This window comes from Pristiophorus japonicus, chromosome 17 (assembly GCF_044704955.1).
Source record: "Pristiophorus japonicus isolate sPriJap1 chromosome 17, sPriJap1.hap1, whole genome shotgun sequence".
In the NCBI taxonomy this organism is placed as follows: domain Eukaryota; kingdom Metazoa; phylum Chordata; class Chondrichthyes; family Pristiophoridae; genus Pristiophorus; species Pristiophorus japonicus.
The window spans coordinates 30606974-30621311 of NC_091993.1; the positions used below are offsets into that span (position 1 = coordinate 30606974).

General features: G+C 47.9%; 1 protein-coding gene across 2 annotated transcripts in view; it reads right to left on the reverse strand.

Annotated features, from left to right (window-relative positions):
• The window catches only part of uacaa (uveal autoantigen with coiled-coil domains and ankyrin repeats a), a 171541-nt gene that overhangs the window by 53030 nt on the left and 104173 nt on the right, over nt 1-14338 (reverse strand). For both annotated transcript variants that reach the window (XM_070858555.1, XM_070858554.1), the window contains exons 6-8: nt 11248-11318; nt 9654-9760; nt 7133-7314 (exon numbers count right to left, since the gene is read on the reverse strand). In XM_070858555.1, the coding sequence (XP_070714656.1) occupies nt 7133-7314; nt 9654-9760; nt 11248-11318 (360 nt within the window). The remainder of the gene's footprint in view (nt 1-7132; nt 7315-9653; nt 9761-11247; nt 11319-14338) is intronic.

The window sequence follows — 14338 nt, forward strand, 5'->3', positions numbered from 1 at the left end:
ATTCAAGACTGGATGTGGCAGGACTAGAGCTTTAATCTGAGCCGTTGGTTGTGGGATCGCTTAGCCTTGTCTAAAGCATGCTGCTTCCGCTTTTTCGCATGCATGTAGTTGCAGCTTTCCCAGGTTGGAACCTCATTTTCAGGTACGCCTGGTGCTGCTCCTGGCATGATCTTCTACAGTCTTCATTGATCCAGGGTTGGTTCCCAGGGTTGATGGTAACGGTAGAGTGAGGGATATGCCGGGCCATGAAGTTACAGATTGTGGTGGAATATAATTCTGCTGCTGCTGATGGCTCAAATCACCTCATGGTTGCCCAGTTTTGAGCTGATAGACCTGTTCTGAATCTATCCCATTTCATCATCATCATAGGCAGTCCCTCGAAATCGAGGAAGACTTGCTTCAACTCTAAAAGTGAGTTTTCAGGTGACTGTACAGGTCAATACAGGAATTACAGTCTCTGTCACAGATGGGACAGATAATGGTTGAAGGAAAGGGTGGTGGGGAATCTGGTTTGCAGCACGCTCCTTCCGCTGTCTGCGTTTGCTTTCTGCATGCTTTCGGCGACGAGACTTGAGGTGCTCAGCACCTTCCCGGATGCTCTTCCTCCACTTAGAGTGGTCTTTGGTCAGGGTCTCCCAGGTGTCGGTGGGGATGTTGCGTTTTATAAGGGAGGCTTTGAGGGTGTCCTTGAAACGTTTCCTCTGCCCACCTGGGGCTCGCTTGCTGTGTAGGAGGTTCGAGTAGAGCGCTTGCTTTGGGAGTTTTGTGTCAGGCATGCGGACAATGTGGCCCGCCCAATGGAGCTGGTCAAGTGTGGTCAGTGCTTCAATGCTGGGGATGTTGACCTGATCGAGAACACTGACATGGGTGCATCTGTCCTCCCGGTGAATTTGCAGGATCTTTGGAGGCAGTGTTGGTGGTACTTCTCAAGTGCTTTGAGGCATCTACTGTATAAGGTTCACATCTCTGAGCCATATAGGAGGGTGGGTATCACTACTACCCTGTAGCCCATAAGCTTGGTGCCAGATTTGAGGTCTTAGCCTTCAAACTCTCTGTTTGACACAGATCTCTGGGGAGGCATCATTCGCAGAGAGGGGGTAGGGAAAACCAACTCCAGTGGTACCCTGCTCCTGACAAAATGCTTAGAACATGACCTTGTCATCACCAACACCTTGTTCTGCCAGAGAGACAAGTACAAGGCCTCATGGCAACACCCTCGCTCCAAGTACTGGCATCTGCTCGACTACATCAATGTCCGAGCCAGAGACCGCAAGGACGTGCGCAACACCCGCACTTTGACAGAAGCCAACGACGGCTGGACGGACCACCGCTTAATCCGTTCTGTCATCAACATTAATATAGCCCCAAAGTGGCGACGGCAACAGAAGCAATGTCACAGAAAAATCAATGCCGGGATACTCAAAGGCCCAATCAAGAGAGAGCCCTATACAGCCAGCGCCTCACCGCCAACCTGGCGACCCTTGATGACTCCGAGACGCAGAATGCCCACAGCGCCTGGTCTGCCCACAAGGCCACCATAAGAATGTTGAAACAGTTTGGGTGGAGATAAGGAACAAAAAGGGGAAAAAGACACTGGTGGACATTAGTCTATAGGTCCCCTAACAGTAGTATCTCTGTTGGTCGGAGCATAAACCAGGAAATAGTGAGGACTTGTAAAAAGGGAACAGCAATAATCATGGGTGATTTTAACCACCACATTGATTGGACAAATCAAATTGGTCAGGGTAACCTTGAGGAGGAGTTCATAGAGTGCATAAGGGACAGGTTCCTTGAGCAATGTGTAACGGAACCAACCAGGGGGCAAGTTATCTTAGATCTGATCCTGTGTAATGAGACAGGATTAATAAACAATCTCCTAGTAAAGGATCCCCTCGGAATAAATGATCATAGCATGATTGAATTTCAAATCCAGACAGAGGATGAGAACGTTGGATCTCTAACCAGCGTACTAAATAAAGGAGACTATGAAGGTATGAGGGCAGAGTTGGGTAAAGTGGACTGGGAAAATAGATTAAAGTGTAGGACAGTTGGTGAATAGTGATGTACATTTAAGGAAATATTTCACAACTCTCAAGAAAAATATATTCCAGTGAGGAGGAAAGGGTGTAAGAGAAAAGATAGCCATCCGTGGCTAACTGAAGAAATTAAGGACAGTATCCAATTAAAAACAAGGGCATACAAAGTGGCCAAAACTAGTGGGAGGACAGAAGACTGTGAAGCTTTTAAAAGTCAGCAAAGAACGACTAAAAACATGATTAAGAAGAGAAGATAGACTATGAAAGTAAACTAGCACAAAATATAAAAACAAGCAGCAAGACTTTCTATAGGTATATAAAAAGGAAAAGTGTGGCTAAAGTAAATGTTGGTCCCTTAGCGGACGAGACCAGGGAATTCGTAATGGGGAACATGGAGATGACAGAAACTCTGAACAAATATTTTGTATCAGTCTTTACAGTAGAGGACACTAACAATATTCCAACAGTGGATAGCCAAGGGGCTATAGGGGGGGCGGGAGGAACTTAACACAATCACACTCACTAAGGAGGTGGTACTCAGTAAGATAATGGGACTAAAGGCAGATAAATCCCCTGGACCTGATGGCTTGCATCCTAAGATCTTGAGAAGTAGCGGCAGGGATTGTGGATGCATTGGTTGTAATTTACCAAAATTCCCTGGATTCTGGGGAGGTCCCAGCAGATTGGAAAACTGCAAATGTAACGCCCCTATTTAAAAAAGGAGGCAGACAAAAAGCAGGAAACTATTGACCAGTTAGCCTAACATCTGTGATTGGGAAAATGTCGGAGTCCATTATTAAAGAAGCAGTAGCAGGACATTTGGAAAGCAAAATTCGGTCAGGCAGGGTCAGCATGGATATGGACCTTATGGCTAAAGGGATCAAGGGGTATGGAGAGAAAGCAGGAAAGGGGTACTGAGGTGAATGATCAGCCATGATCTTATTGAATAGTGGTGCAGGCTCGAAGAGCCAAATGGCCTACTCCTGCACCTATTTTCTATGTTTCTATGTTACCCACTGAGCCATGGCCGACACTTGAATATGGGTCCCTGCTCAGAGCTCAGGATTTCTGAATACCTTCTGAAGCCTATTTGGCAATTTAAGGGTTTCTAACCCAAAACATTAATCTGCCTTCTCTCTCTTCCAAACTTGCGGGAACCCATGACATATTTCCAGTAGTTTTCTGGTTTATATTTCAGATTTCTGCACTTGCGGTTTTATTTAAGGGTTATCTGCATTAGGTAATGCACACACCATCCCAGTCTTCATGTGAACCAGCCATTCAGATGATGCAAGAGTATATAGAGAGTCGATTGTTCCAAGGCATTAGGTATCCCATCAATCATAAACAACTGCTTTTCTCAGGCAATTATGTCCCATTTCACTAGATAAAACACAATATTAATTATACAGTGGAAAATGTTCCCGCTTTTACTGTCTCTTCTTATTATGAATGGATAAACCAGAGTTTTATATCAGAGTGCCAGCTGCCGCTCAGTGCGTAGCACTTGCCTCTGAGTCAGAAGGTTGTGGGTTCAAGTCCCCATTCCAGGGATCTGAGGGCACATAAATCTAGGCTGAGGCTCCCAGTGCAGTGCTGAGGGAGCGCTGCACTGTCGGAGGTGCCATCTTTCAGATGAGACGTTAAACCGAGGCCCAGTCTGCTCTCTCTAAAGGATCCCATGACTACTTCGAAGATCAGGGGAGTTCTGTGGACGTCTCAAAGCACTTTACAATCAATTAAGTACTTTTGGAGTGTAGTCACTGTTGTAATGTGGGAAACGTAGCAGCCAATTTGCACACAGCAAGCTCCCACACACAGCAATGTGATAATGACCAGATAATCTATTTTTGTTAAGTGGATAGAGATAAAAATTGGCCAGAACACCAGGGGTATTGTTCTTCTTCAAAATAGTGCCGTGGGATCTTTTATGTCCACCTGAGAGAGCAGACGGGGCCTCAGTTTAATGTCACACGTGAAAGACAGCACTCCCGACAACGCAGCACTCCTTCAGCACTGCACTGGGAGTGTCAGCCTAGATTTATGTGCTCACGTCTCTGGAATGAGACTTGAACCCACAACCACCTGACTCACAGGTGAGTGTGCTGCCCACTAAGCCACGGCTGACACTGGGACTCCAACACATTCTGGCCAATAACAGCAGCAACTTGCATTTATATAGTGCCTTTAATGTTCCACAGGAGCGATTATCAAACATAATTTGACACCGATGCACAGAAAGACATTAGGACAGGTGACCAAACGTTGGGTCAAAGAGGTAGGTTTTAAAGAAGGATCTTAAAAGAGGAGAGAGCTATGTTTTGATGCTGGAGTGGAACTAAACTGCAGAACCAGTGGGAAGCTGTTCAACCTTCGCCGTCTCCAGGCCAGGTCCAGGACCACTCCAAGCTCTGTCGCGGGCTACAGTACGTGGATGCCCGCCTGCGTCTGTGCACACAGAGGCTGAACTCCAGGACATAGTCAACATATTTACCGAGGCGTAGGAAAGCATGGGCCTTATGCTAAACATTAGTAAGACAAAGGTCCTACACCAGCCTGTCCTCGCCGCACAGCACTGCCCCCCAAACATCAAGATCCACGGCGTGGCCCTGGACAACGTGGACCACTTCCCATATCTCGGGAGCCTATATCATCAAGAGCAGGCATTGAGGATGAGATCCAACACCACCTCCAGTGCGCCAGCGCAGCCTTCGCCTGCCTGAGGAAAAGGGTGTTTGAAGTTCAGTCGCTCAAAACTGTCACTAAGTTCATGGTCTACAGGGCCGTAGTAATACCTGCCCTCCTGTATGGCTCAGAGATGTGGACCATGTACAGTAGACACTTCAAGTCACTGGAGAAATACCACCAACGATGTCTCTGCAAGATCCTGCAAATCCCCTGGGAGGACAGACGCACAAACATTAGCGCCCTTGTCCAGGCCAACATCCCCAGCATTGAAGCACTGACCACACTTGATCAGCTCCGCTGGGCAGGCCACATAGTTCGCATGCCAGACACGAGACTCCCAAAGCAAGCGCTCTACTCGGAACTCGTCCACGGCAAACGAGCCAAAGGTGGGCAGAGGAAACGTTACAAGGACACCCTCAAAGCCTCCCTGATGAAGTGCAACATCCCCATTGACACCTGGGAGTCCTTGGCCATAGACCGCCCTAAGTGGAGGAAGTGCAATCAGGAGGGCGCTGAGCTCCTCGAGTATCGTTGCCGAGAGCATGCAGAAATCAAGCGCAGGCAGCGGAGGGAGCGTGCGGCAAACCTGTCCCACCCACCCTTTCCTTCAACCACTGTCTGTCCCACCTGTGACAGAGACTGTTGGTTCTCGTATTGGACTGTTCAGCCACCTAAGGACTCATGCCAAGAGTAGAAGCAGGTCTTCCTCGATCCCAAGGGACTGCCTATGATGATGACTGGGCTCTGCACACCAAGTCAAATGGTAATGCGAGGAAAACATGGAGCCACTCCTGACATCAAAATCAAACATTAAAAATGAAGTGTTAAAATGTTTCACCTCCCTCTTTGACCAAGCTTTTGGTCACTTGCCTAATATCCCATAAACCAGTGCTTCAAACTTGCACTGCAGTTAACACTGCAAAGCTCAAGGGGTGAGACACGCTCTCACGTACTGAACCCAGTTTACTCGTCCTCCAACCACATCCAACAATTCCCAAATAAAGTTGCATGATATTTCTTAGTCCCCTGAAAGTACTTGAGCAATAACCCCAGGACATTAATCTAACTTGACAACTCAGACTATAATCGACAGCATTCCACAGGTGATGCATCTTTGCCTTCTCCGAACACACAGGAACCATACCATGCCACAGAGAATGTCATGAATGTCGCACATCCTTCAAACCTTCAACATTGCTGTGTCATTCAGTCAGACACACTTGTACGGTTGTCAGAATGCCCCGTGTGGCATCTTATTTTTCTTCAGACCTTCTGTGCCAACGAAAAAGCTGTGTGACTAAGCACACGCTAATCACGCACCGTCAGAATAAGAACCTCCGCAAAGCCTAATCTTCTGAATGCTGATTGATCAATTTACAGCTGATCAAGGGATTTCCTGCTACCAATTTTACTGAAGCAGCAATGAGATGAGAGGGGGGGGGTGAAATATAAAAAGGGAACTATAGACGCTGGGAATCTGAAATAAACACTGAAAACGCTGGAAAGACAAAGTGGGTCAACATCTGGAAAGGGAAAAAAACAACAAGCGACTATTGTGTGCATACCGCCATCAGGGTTCTGTGGAGGTTACGTGTAAAATGGCATAACCTGCCCTTCCACGTTACAGAATCTACAGTGTACCTCCAGCAATCTCTGAACTAGAAAACCTATCCATTGATAGACAGAAAGAGTGTCAGAGAGAAAGAAAGAGAGAAAGAGAGAGAGAGAGAGAAGAAAGTGAGAAAGAAAAGAATTGCATTTATATAGCGCCTTTCATAACTACCGGATGTCTCAATGCGCTTTACAGCCAATGAAGCACTTTTGGAGTGTTGTCACTGTTGTAATATGGGAAACGCGGCAGCCAATTTGCACAGAGCAAGCTCCCACAAATAGCAATGTGCTAATGACCAGCTAATCTGTTTTAGTGATGTTGATTGAGGGATAAATATTGGCCAGGACACTGGGGATAACTCTCCTGCTCTTCTTCAAAATAGTGGCACGGGATGTTTTACGCCCACCTGAGAGAGCAGACGGGGTTTCGATTTAATGTCTCATCCAAAATACGGCACCTCCAACAGTGCAGCACTCCCTCAGCACTGCACTGGGAGTGTCAGCCTGGATTTGTGTGCTCAAGTCCCTGGAGTGGGAACTTGAACTCTCAACCTGACTCAGGAGAGTGTGCTGCCCACTGTGCCACCGTTCCATCATACATTCATACTTCAAAAGGTTTGGGGGGGGGGGGGGGGGGGTGTGGGGAGGGGGCAGGGAAGAGAAATGGGGAAAAAATCGAAGGCTGTGTGCCAATTCACATCAGAGCTGCTTTTCCTGTAACATGAACTGAATGATGTTCTGCAGTAAATGCTACCTGCACTTTTGTATGGAGTCTGTATGTGCATCAATGATCTCACCTTTAACCTTCTTCTCCATTGCAGCTCTGGCCAAAGCCAGCAACTCCGGGCTTTTGGAGAGTTGTGCATAGTGCAAACACTTGTGACCGTGCTCATCCGTCAAAGTAACATCAGCCCCGCGATTCAAGAGGACCTCCACTGCATCCTTGCAACCATTCTCGCACCCTAGCATCAAAGCTGTCCTGAAATGGGAAACGGCAGGTTAATACAGGACCCACGAGAGAAGTTATAACTTGTATTTATATAGCGCCTTTAACGTAGTAAAACGTCCCAAGGTGCTTCACAGGAGTGTTATAAGACAAAACAAATAAATTTGACACCGAGCCATGCGAGAAGAAATAAGCGCAGGTGCTTGGTCACAGAGTCGGTTTTAAGGAGCGTTTTAAAGGAGGAAAGAGAGGCAGAGGTTTAGGGAGGGAATTCCAGAGCTTGGGGCCCAGGCAGCTGAAGGCACGGCCACCAGTGGTTGAGTGATTATAATCAGGGATGCTCAAGAGGGCAGAATTAGAGGAGCGCAGACATCTCGGTGGGTTGTGGGGCTGGAGATTAGAGAGATCGGGAGAGATTACAGATAACCGGGTGTACAACTCTCCAAGTTGTAACAAGCTTTGAATCTCGTGCTGGATGAAAGGGTTGAGACATGCCCAGCATTTTTCTCATCATGATATTCTCCTGTCTCAGCAGTTAATGACTTATCCAAGTGCTGAAGAGCATACATGACTTGTACTCCCACTGACCAGCGCTGTTTATGAAACAGTTTCTCTCGCAGAGAGGCAGCATGAGTCACCATTATCTCTGTTGAACATGCCATCATCAGCAAAGGTCACACAAGATGAAGAGCAGTGGGACCCAGCGCAATCTGTAAACCTATTACACAGGGCACTGCAATGAGGCAAGAAATAAAACACCCATTTAGTTTGGCTCAATGCTTGCATCCTCTGAGGAGGTTTGTGTCGGTCTGGCTCAGTGGCCTCTGGGTCACAAGGCTATGACCAGGGAGTAGAAATTCCAATCAGCAAACTTCACATACAAACACTTGGGACTGCTCGCAGAGACTGTGGGGGCGAAACTAACCCTTTTTATCGGCCCGTTAACATCTCCGGAAGGGCGTGAAACTGTTTTTGCCCGTTGTGGGGGGGGGGGGGGGGTGTCACTATCGGCTCCCGCCAAGTTGTGCGAGAATTAGCGGAGACGCGAACACGGCAGCATTGCTCTCCACGATTAGCGCCCCAGGCCGTCGCTTGCGACAACCCCTTTCAGTCCCGTGGCGAAAATTGGCCAGCGCCCCTCGAGCGGGCGAGATCAGCGCCAGCCTCACAGGTCGCGAACCGGGCCATCTACGCTCGTAAGGCGGGGGTTAAAGGGGAGGTGCGCTGAACTGCGTGCTGCTATTTTATTGCCACTTGGTCTGGACCGCCATTGTGCAGCCCGCCACTCCATCTCGGTGCTGAGCAGCGGCCCAGCACCCTGCAGCCCTGGTGGCCAAGTTGGGGGGCATATCCCGACAGCTGGCCAGCATCTCCGGCATCATTCTGCGGATGGCGGAGGCCCTGGGGGCGATAGCCAGGAACACTGCTGGCACAGGCCTCCCAGTGGTCCCGGAGCGCAGCACTCCACCCCTAGGTTCCGCACCACCACTGCCAACAACAAATGAGAGGCAGGACCAAGATCCTGCTCCTGGATCCGAGACTGTTCCCACCTTGGCAGCCTCCGTTCCCATACCCGTGCAACCACCGGCTCTGCCTTCATTCTATCCCCCCCCCTCCCCCCCAAGAGGCACCGCCTTGAAATAGCCGTGCAGAGTTCGCAGCCCCTCCACTCCCACCCCCCCCTTTAACGGAAGGGGAGGGGTGTTGAAACGAGTCAGCGTAGCGGCTGTCGAACCCACTCGAGTTGCGCCCCCAAAAAGGAAGTGGAGCGCGCGACATTTCGTTCCACTTCCTGTGAGGGACGGTAACTGCAATTTCGCGGCCGGGGCGGGACTTCCGCGGGAGACCAACCACGTTGCCCTCAGCTCAAACCAGGGTCCGACCTGGTCTGGATGTCTTTGCCACCTCCCATCTTAACCAGCCGAGCACCGGCAGCAGCGACTCCCCCTTTTACACAAGAACATAAGGATTAGGAGCAGGAGTCGGCCATTCAGCCCCTTGAGCCTGCTCCGCCATTCAATGAGATCATGGCTGATCTTCGACCTCCAACTCCACTTTCCCGCCCGATCCCCACATCCCTCGATTCCCTTAATATCCAAAAATTTAGCGATCTCTGTCTTCAATATACTCAACGCCCGAGCCTCCACAGCCCTCCGGGGCAGAGAATTCCAAAGATTCACCACCCTCTGAGTGAAGAAATTTCTCCTCATCTTAGTCCTAAATAGCCGGCTCCTTATCCTGGTTCTAGACTCCCTAGCCAGGGGGAAACATCCTCCCTGCATCTACCCTGTCAAGCCCTGTAATTAAACTAAACTAAATTGAAAGTTGAACTTAAGCAAAACTTAAAATCTACATTTGTTTTTTGTAATTACTTGTTTTGTTTATCCCTCGAGTTGATGTCCGCTCCACGATCGAGCAAAAGCCGACAGACTGCTGGATGGCACATCTGTGTGGCCAGCACAAGGGGAGTCCGCCCGTCCTGCAACAGAGAGAGGTGGCATACAGTGATTAACGAGATACTGCCCTCCCAACAGTTAGGCCACAGCTGGAGTACTGCGTGCAGGTCTGGCCACCACATTACAGGAGAGATATGATTGCACTGGAGATGGTACAGAGGAGATTTATGAGGATGTTGCCTGGACTGGAGAATTTTAGCTATGAGGAAAGACTGGAAAGGCTGGGGTTGTTTTCTTTGGAACAGAGAAGGTTGAGGGGAGACCTTATTGAGGTGTATAAAATTATGAGGGGCCTAGATAGAGTGGATAGGAAGGACCTATTTCCCTTGGCAGAGGGGTCAATAATCAGGGGGCATAGATTTAAAGCAATTGGTCGGACGTTTAGAGGGGATTTGAGGAGAATTTTTTTTCCCAGAGTGGTGGGGTTCTGGAACTCACTGCCTGAAAGAGCGGTAGAGGCAGAAACCCTCGCCACATTTAAAAAGTACTTGGATGTGCACGTGAGGTGCCGTAACCTGCAGGGCTACGGACCGCGAGCTGGAAAGTGGGATTAGGCTGGGTAGCTCTTTGTCGCCCGGTGCAGACACGATGGGCCGAATGGCCTCCGTCCGTGCTGTAAATCTCTGATTCTATGAACGCAGCAGCAGTAGACTCTGCAAAGTAGGTTAACAAGGCCATACAAATACAAAGTACTGGGGATCATTTCCCAATGAAAAGAATTGAAAATCAGAGAAGTTGTGTTAAACTTGCACAGAACCTTGGTTAGACCGCACTTGGAGCACCGTGAACAGATCTCGTCTCCACATTACAACAAAAAGATAGAGGCACCAAAAGGATTTACAAGGATGACACCAGAACTGAGTGGCTGTAACTATCAGGAAAGACTGAACTGGTCGGCACATTTTAACCAGGAGAGAATATGCTGAGAGGTGACCTGATTGAAGTCTTTAAGATTATGAAAGGGTTTGATAAAGTAGACGTAGAGAAGATGTTTCTGCTTCTGGGGAATCCAAAATGAGGAGCCTTAAATAGCAGATAGTCACAAATAAATCCAATCGGGAATTCAAGAAGAACTTCTTTACCCTGAGCGTGGTGAGAATGTGGAACTCGCTGCCACAGGAGTGGTTGAGGCCAAAAGCAGAGATGCATTTAAGGGGAAGCTGGATAAACACATGACGGAGAAAGGAATAGAAGGATATGGTGATGGGGTGAGATGAAGAGGGGTGGGAGGGGGCTCGTGTGGAGCATAAACCCCGGCACGGAGCTATGGGGCCGAATGGCCTGCTCCCGTGCCGTACTTTCGATGTACAAACCCATAGGCATCAAATTCCTTAACTGGGTCATCAGCTGGCTGTAGCTATCCAAATCAAGTGGGTTTTAAAAAGTTCTTAAAAGCTAAAATAATATGGATAGAAAGCTTCAGGTAAAAACAAAATCATGTTACGATTTCCAGCTTTTACCCACTCACCTACCAAGAACAGCCCGTCGCCAAGGTTTTATCAGAACTTACCCCGTCCTTGACATTCACAGTGGCTTCATGGTCCAAGAGAAGTTTCAGACATGACACGCAGCCAGCCACCGCTGAAAGACAGAGCACAGTACAGTCGCAATTACAACACTGAAATGCAACAAAGAAAAAGACTTGCATTTCTATAGCACCTTTCACCACCTCAGGACGTCCCAAAGCACTTTACAGCCAATAAAGTACTTCTGAAGTGTAGTCACTGTTGTAATGTAGGAAACGCAGCAGCCAATTTGCGCACAGCAAGCTCCCACAAACAGCAATGTGATAATGACCAGATAATCTGTTTTTGTTATGTTTGAGGGAAAAATACTGGCCCCAGGACACAGGGGAGAACTCTACCCTTTTCTTCGAAATAGTGCCACAGGATCTTTAATGTCCACCTGAGAGAGCAGACGGGGCCCCGCTTTAACATCTCTTCCGAAAGACGGCACCTCCGACAGTGCAGCACTCCTTCAGCACTGCACTGGGAGTGTCAGCCTAGATTAACAGGGCCACTTTACAATTCAAAATGGATTTATTTTTCTCTCTCTCCGTGTTGATTGGTATTCGTGCTTCCCAATCATCTTTATGAGGAACAGAGAATTCGGGCACAAAATCACGTCCATAATTCCCACACAGTGATTCACAATCTCAGCAGCGACCTTCCTGGGGAAGTGCCTGCGTGTCAGCTGGGGACAGGGTATAAACTTACTGCGATGAGCAGCAGGGCCAAATAGCTTGCTGACACTTATTCTTCAGGCTCATATTGAGAAAGGGCACTAGAGAGGCAGTGGAGGCCTGCCAGAACCATCTCCAAACTACAATCGGCACCTTCCAGGGAGGAGCAGGGGAACATTCGAGTGAAGATCTGTGGGGCGGATGTAAAACCACAGTTCCGGATAAATAGAGGCATTTAAGGGGAGGCTGGATAAACACGAGGGAGAAGGGAATAGTGGGTTATGCTGATAGGGTTAGATGAGGAAAGACAGGAGGAGGCTCGAGTGGAGCATAAACGCCGGCATGGACCCGTGGGGCCGAATGGTCTGTTTCTGTGCCGTACATTCAGTGCAATTCTACGTACAGACGTCATGTACTTGCATCCCCTCAAATACGCTCGTCAGCAGGTGTATCCATTCTAATGTTGAACTATCCTCAGCTTGATCCTTCCATTAAGGGAATCAAGGGATCAGGCGGCAAAGTGGAGTGAGGTCAGAGATCAGCCACCATCTTACTGAGTGGCAGAGCAGGCTCGAGGGGCCAAATGGCCGACTCCTGCTCCTATTTCTTTTGTTATGTTTTTTTTCTAGTCATTCCTGGGATGTGGGCATCGCTCAAGACCAGCATTTATTGCCCATCCCTAATTGAGCCACCTTTTACAACTGAGTGTCTCGCTGGGCCATTTCAGAAGGCAGTTAAGAATCAACCACATTGCTGTAGGTCTGGAGTCAGGCCAGTTAAGGACGGAAGATTTCTATCCCTAAAGGATATTAGTGAACCAGATGGGTTTTTACGACAATCTGGCAGTTTCATGATCACCATTACTGGCACTGGCCTTTTATTGCAGTTATTTAATTCCCCCAGCTGCCATGGGATGTGAACTCACGTCTCTGGATAATTAGCCCAGACCTCTGGCTCTCTAGCCCTGTAACATAACCACTTTGCTATCGGTTCCCCTTGACAGAATGCGTTGGACTTCACACAAGTCCCCTATTCAAATGTGCTCTTAGCAGGTTGTGCACCACTTAATAACTGACAATTATACTTCTCAATAGTCACCTCATAACATTTTGATGATGATGATGATGATGATGAGCAGGCTGTTGTGAGATATGGTCAACACTGGGAAGGTGCAACCCAAAAGGTTACGAGCATTTTACGATCACACGCAACTCTCAAGGAGATCCGTCGACAATTAATCTTTTAATCTGATGTCCTGGGGGTAACATTTGCTAATGCAGTTCGGGAGTGTTTAAACTAATATGGCAGGGGGATGGGAACCTATGCAGCGAGACAGGGCGAAGTAATATGGAGTAAGAAACAGATGGTAGAAAGGTAAAAAGCAATAGTGGAAGGCCGAGTAAACAAAGGCAAGAAACAAAAAGGGCCACACTACATCATAATTCCAAAAGGACAAAGGGTGTTAAAAAAAACAAGCCTGAAGGCTTTGTGTCTTAATACAAGGAGCATCCGTAATAAAGTGGATGAATTTACTGTGCAAATAGATGTTAACAGATATGATGTGATTGGGATTACAGAGACGTAGCTCCAGGATAATCAGGGCTGGGAACTCAACATCCAAGGGTATTCAACATTCAGGAAGGATAGAATAAAAGGAAAAGGAGGTGGGGTAGCATTGCTGGTTAAAGAGGAGATTAATGCAATAGTTACGAAGGACATTAGCTTGGCTGATGTGGAATCCATATGGGTAGAGCTGCAGAACACCAAAGGGCAAAAAACGTTAGTGGGAGTTGTGTACAGACCTCCAAACAGTAGTAGTGATGTTGGGGAGGGCATCAAACAGGAAATTAGGGGTGCATGCAATAAAGGTGCAGCAGTTATTATGGGTGACTTTAATATGCATATAGATTGGGCTAACCAAACTGGAAGCAATACGGTGGAGGAGGATTTCCTGGAGTGCATAAGGGATGGTTTTCTAGACCAATATGTCGAGGAACCAACTAGGGGGGAGGCCATCTTAGACTGGGTGTTGTGTAATGAGAGAGGATTAATTAGCAATCTTGTTGTGCGAGGCCCCTTGGGGAAGAGTGACCATAATATGGTGGAATTCTACATTAGGATGGAGAATGAAACAGTTAATTCAGAGACCATGGTCCAGAACTTAAAGGGTAACTTTGAAGGCATGAGGCGTGAATTGGCTAGATTGGCAAATGATACTTAAGGGGTTGACAGTGGATGGGCAATGGCAGACATTTAGAGACCGCATGGATGAACTACAACAATTGCACATCCCTGTCTGGCGTAAAAATAAAAAAGGGAAGGTGGCTCAACCGTGGCTATCAAGGGAAATCAGGGATAGTATTAAAGCCAAGGAAGTGATATACAAATTGTACAGAAATAGCAGCGAACACGGGGACTG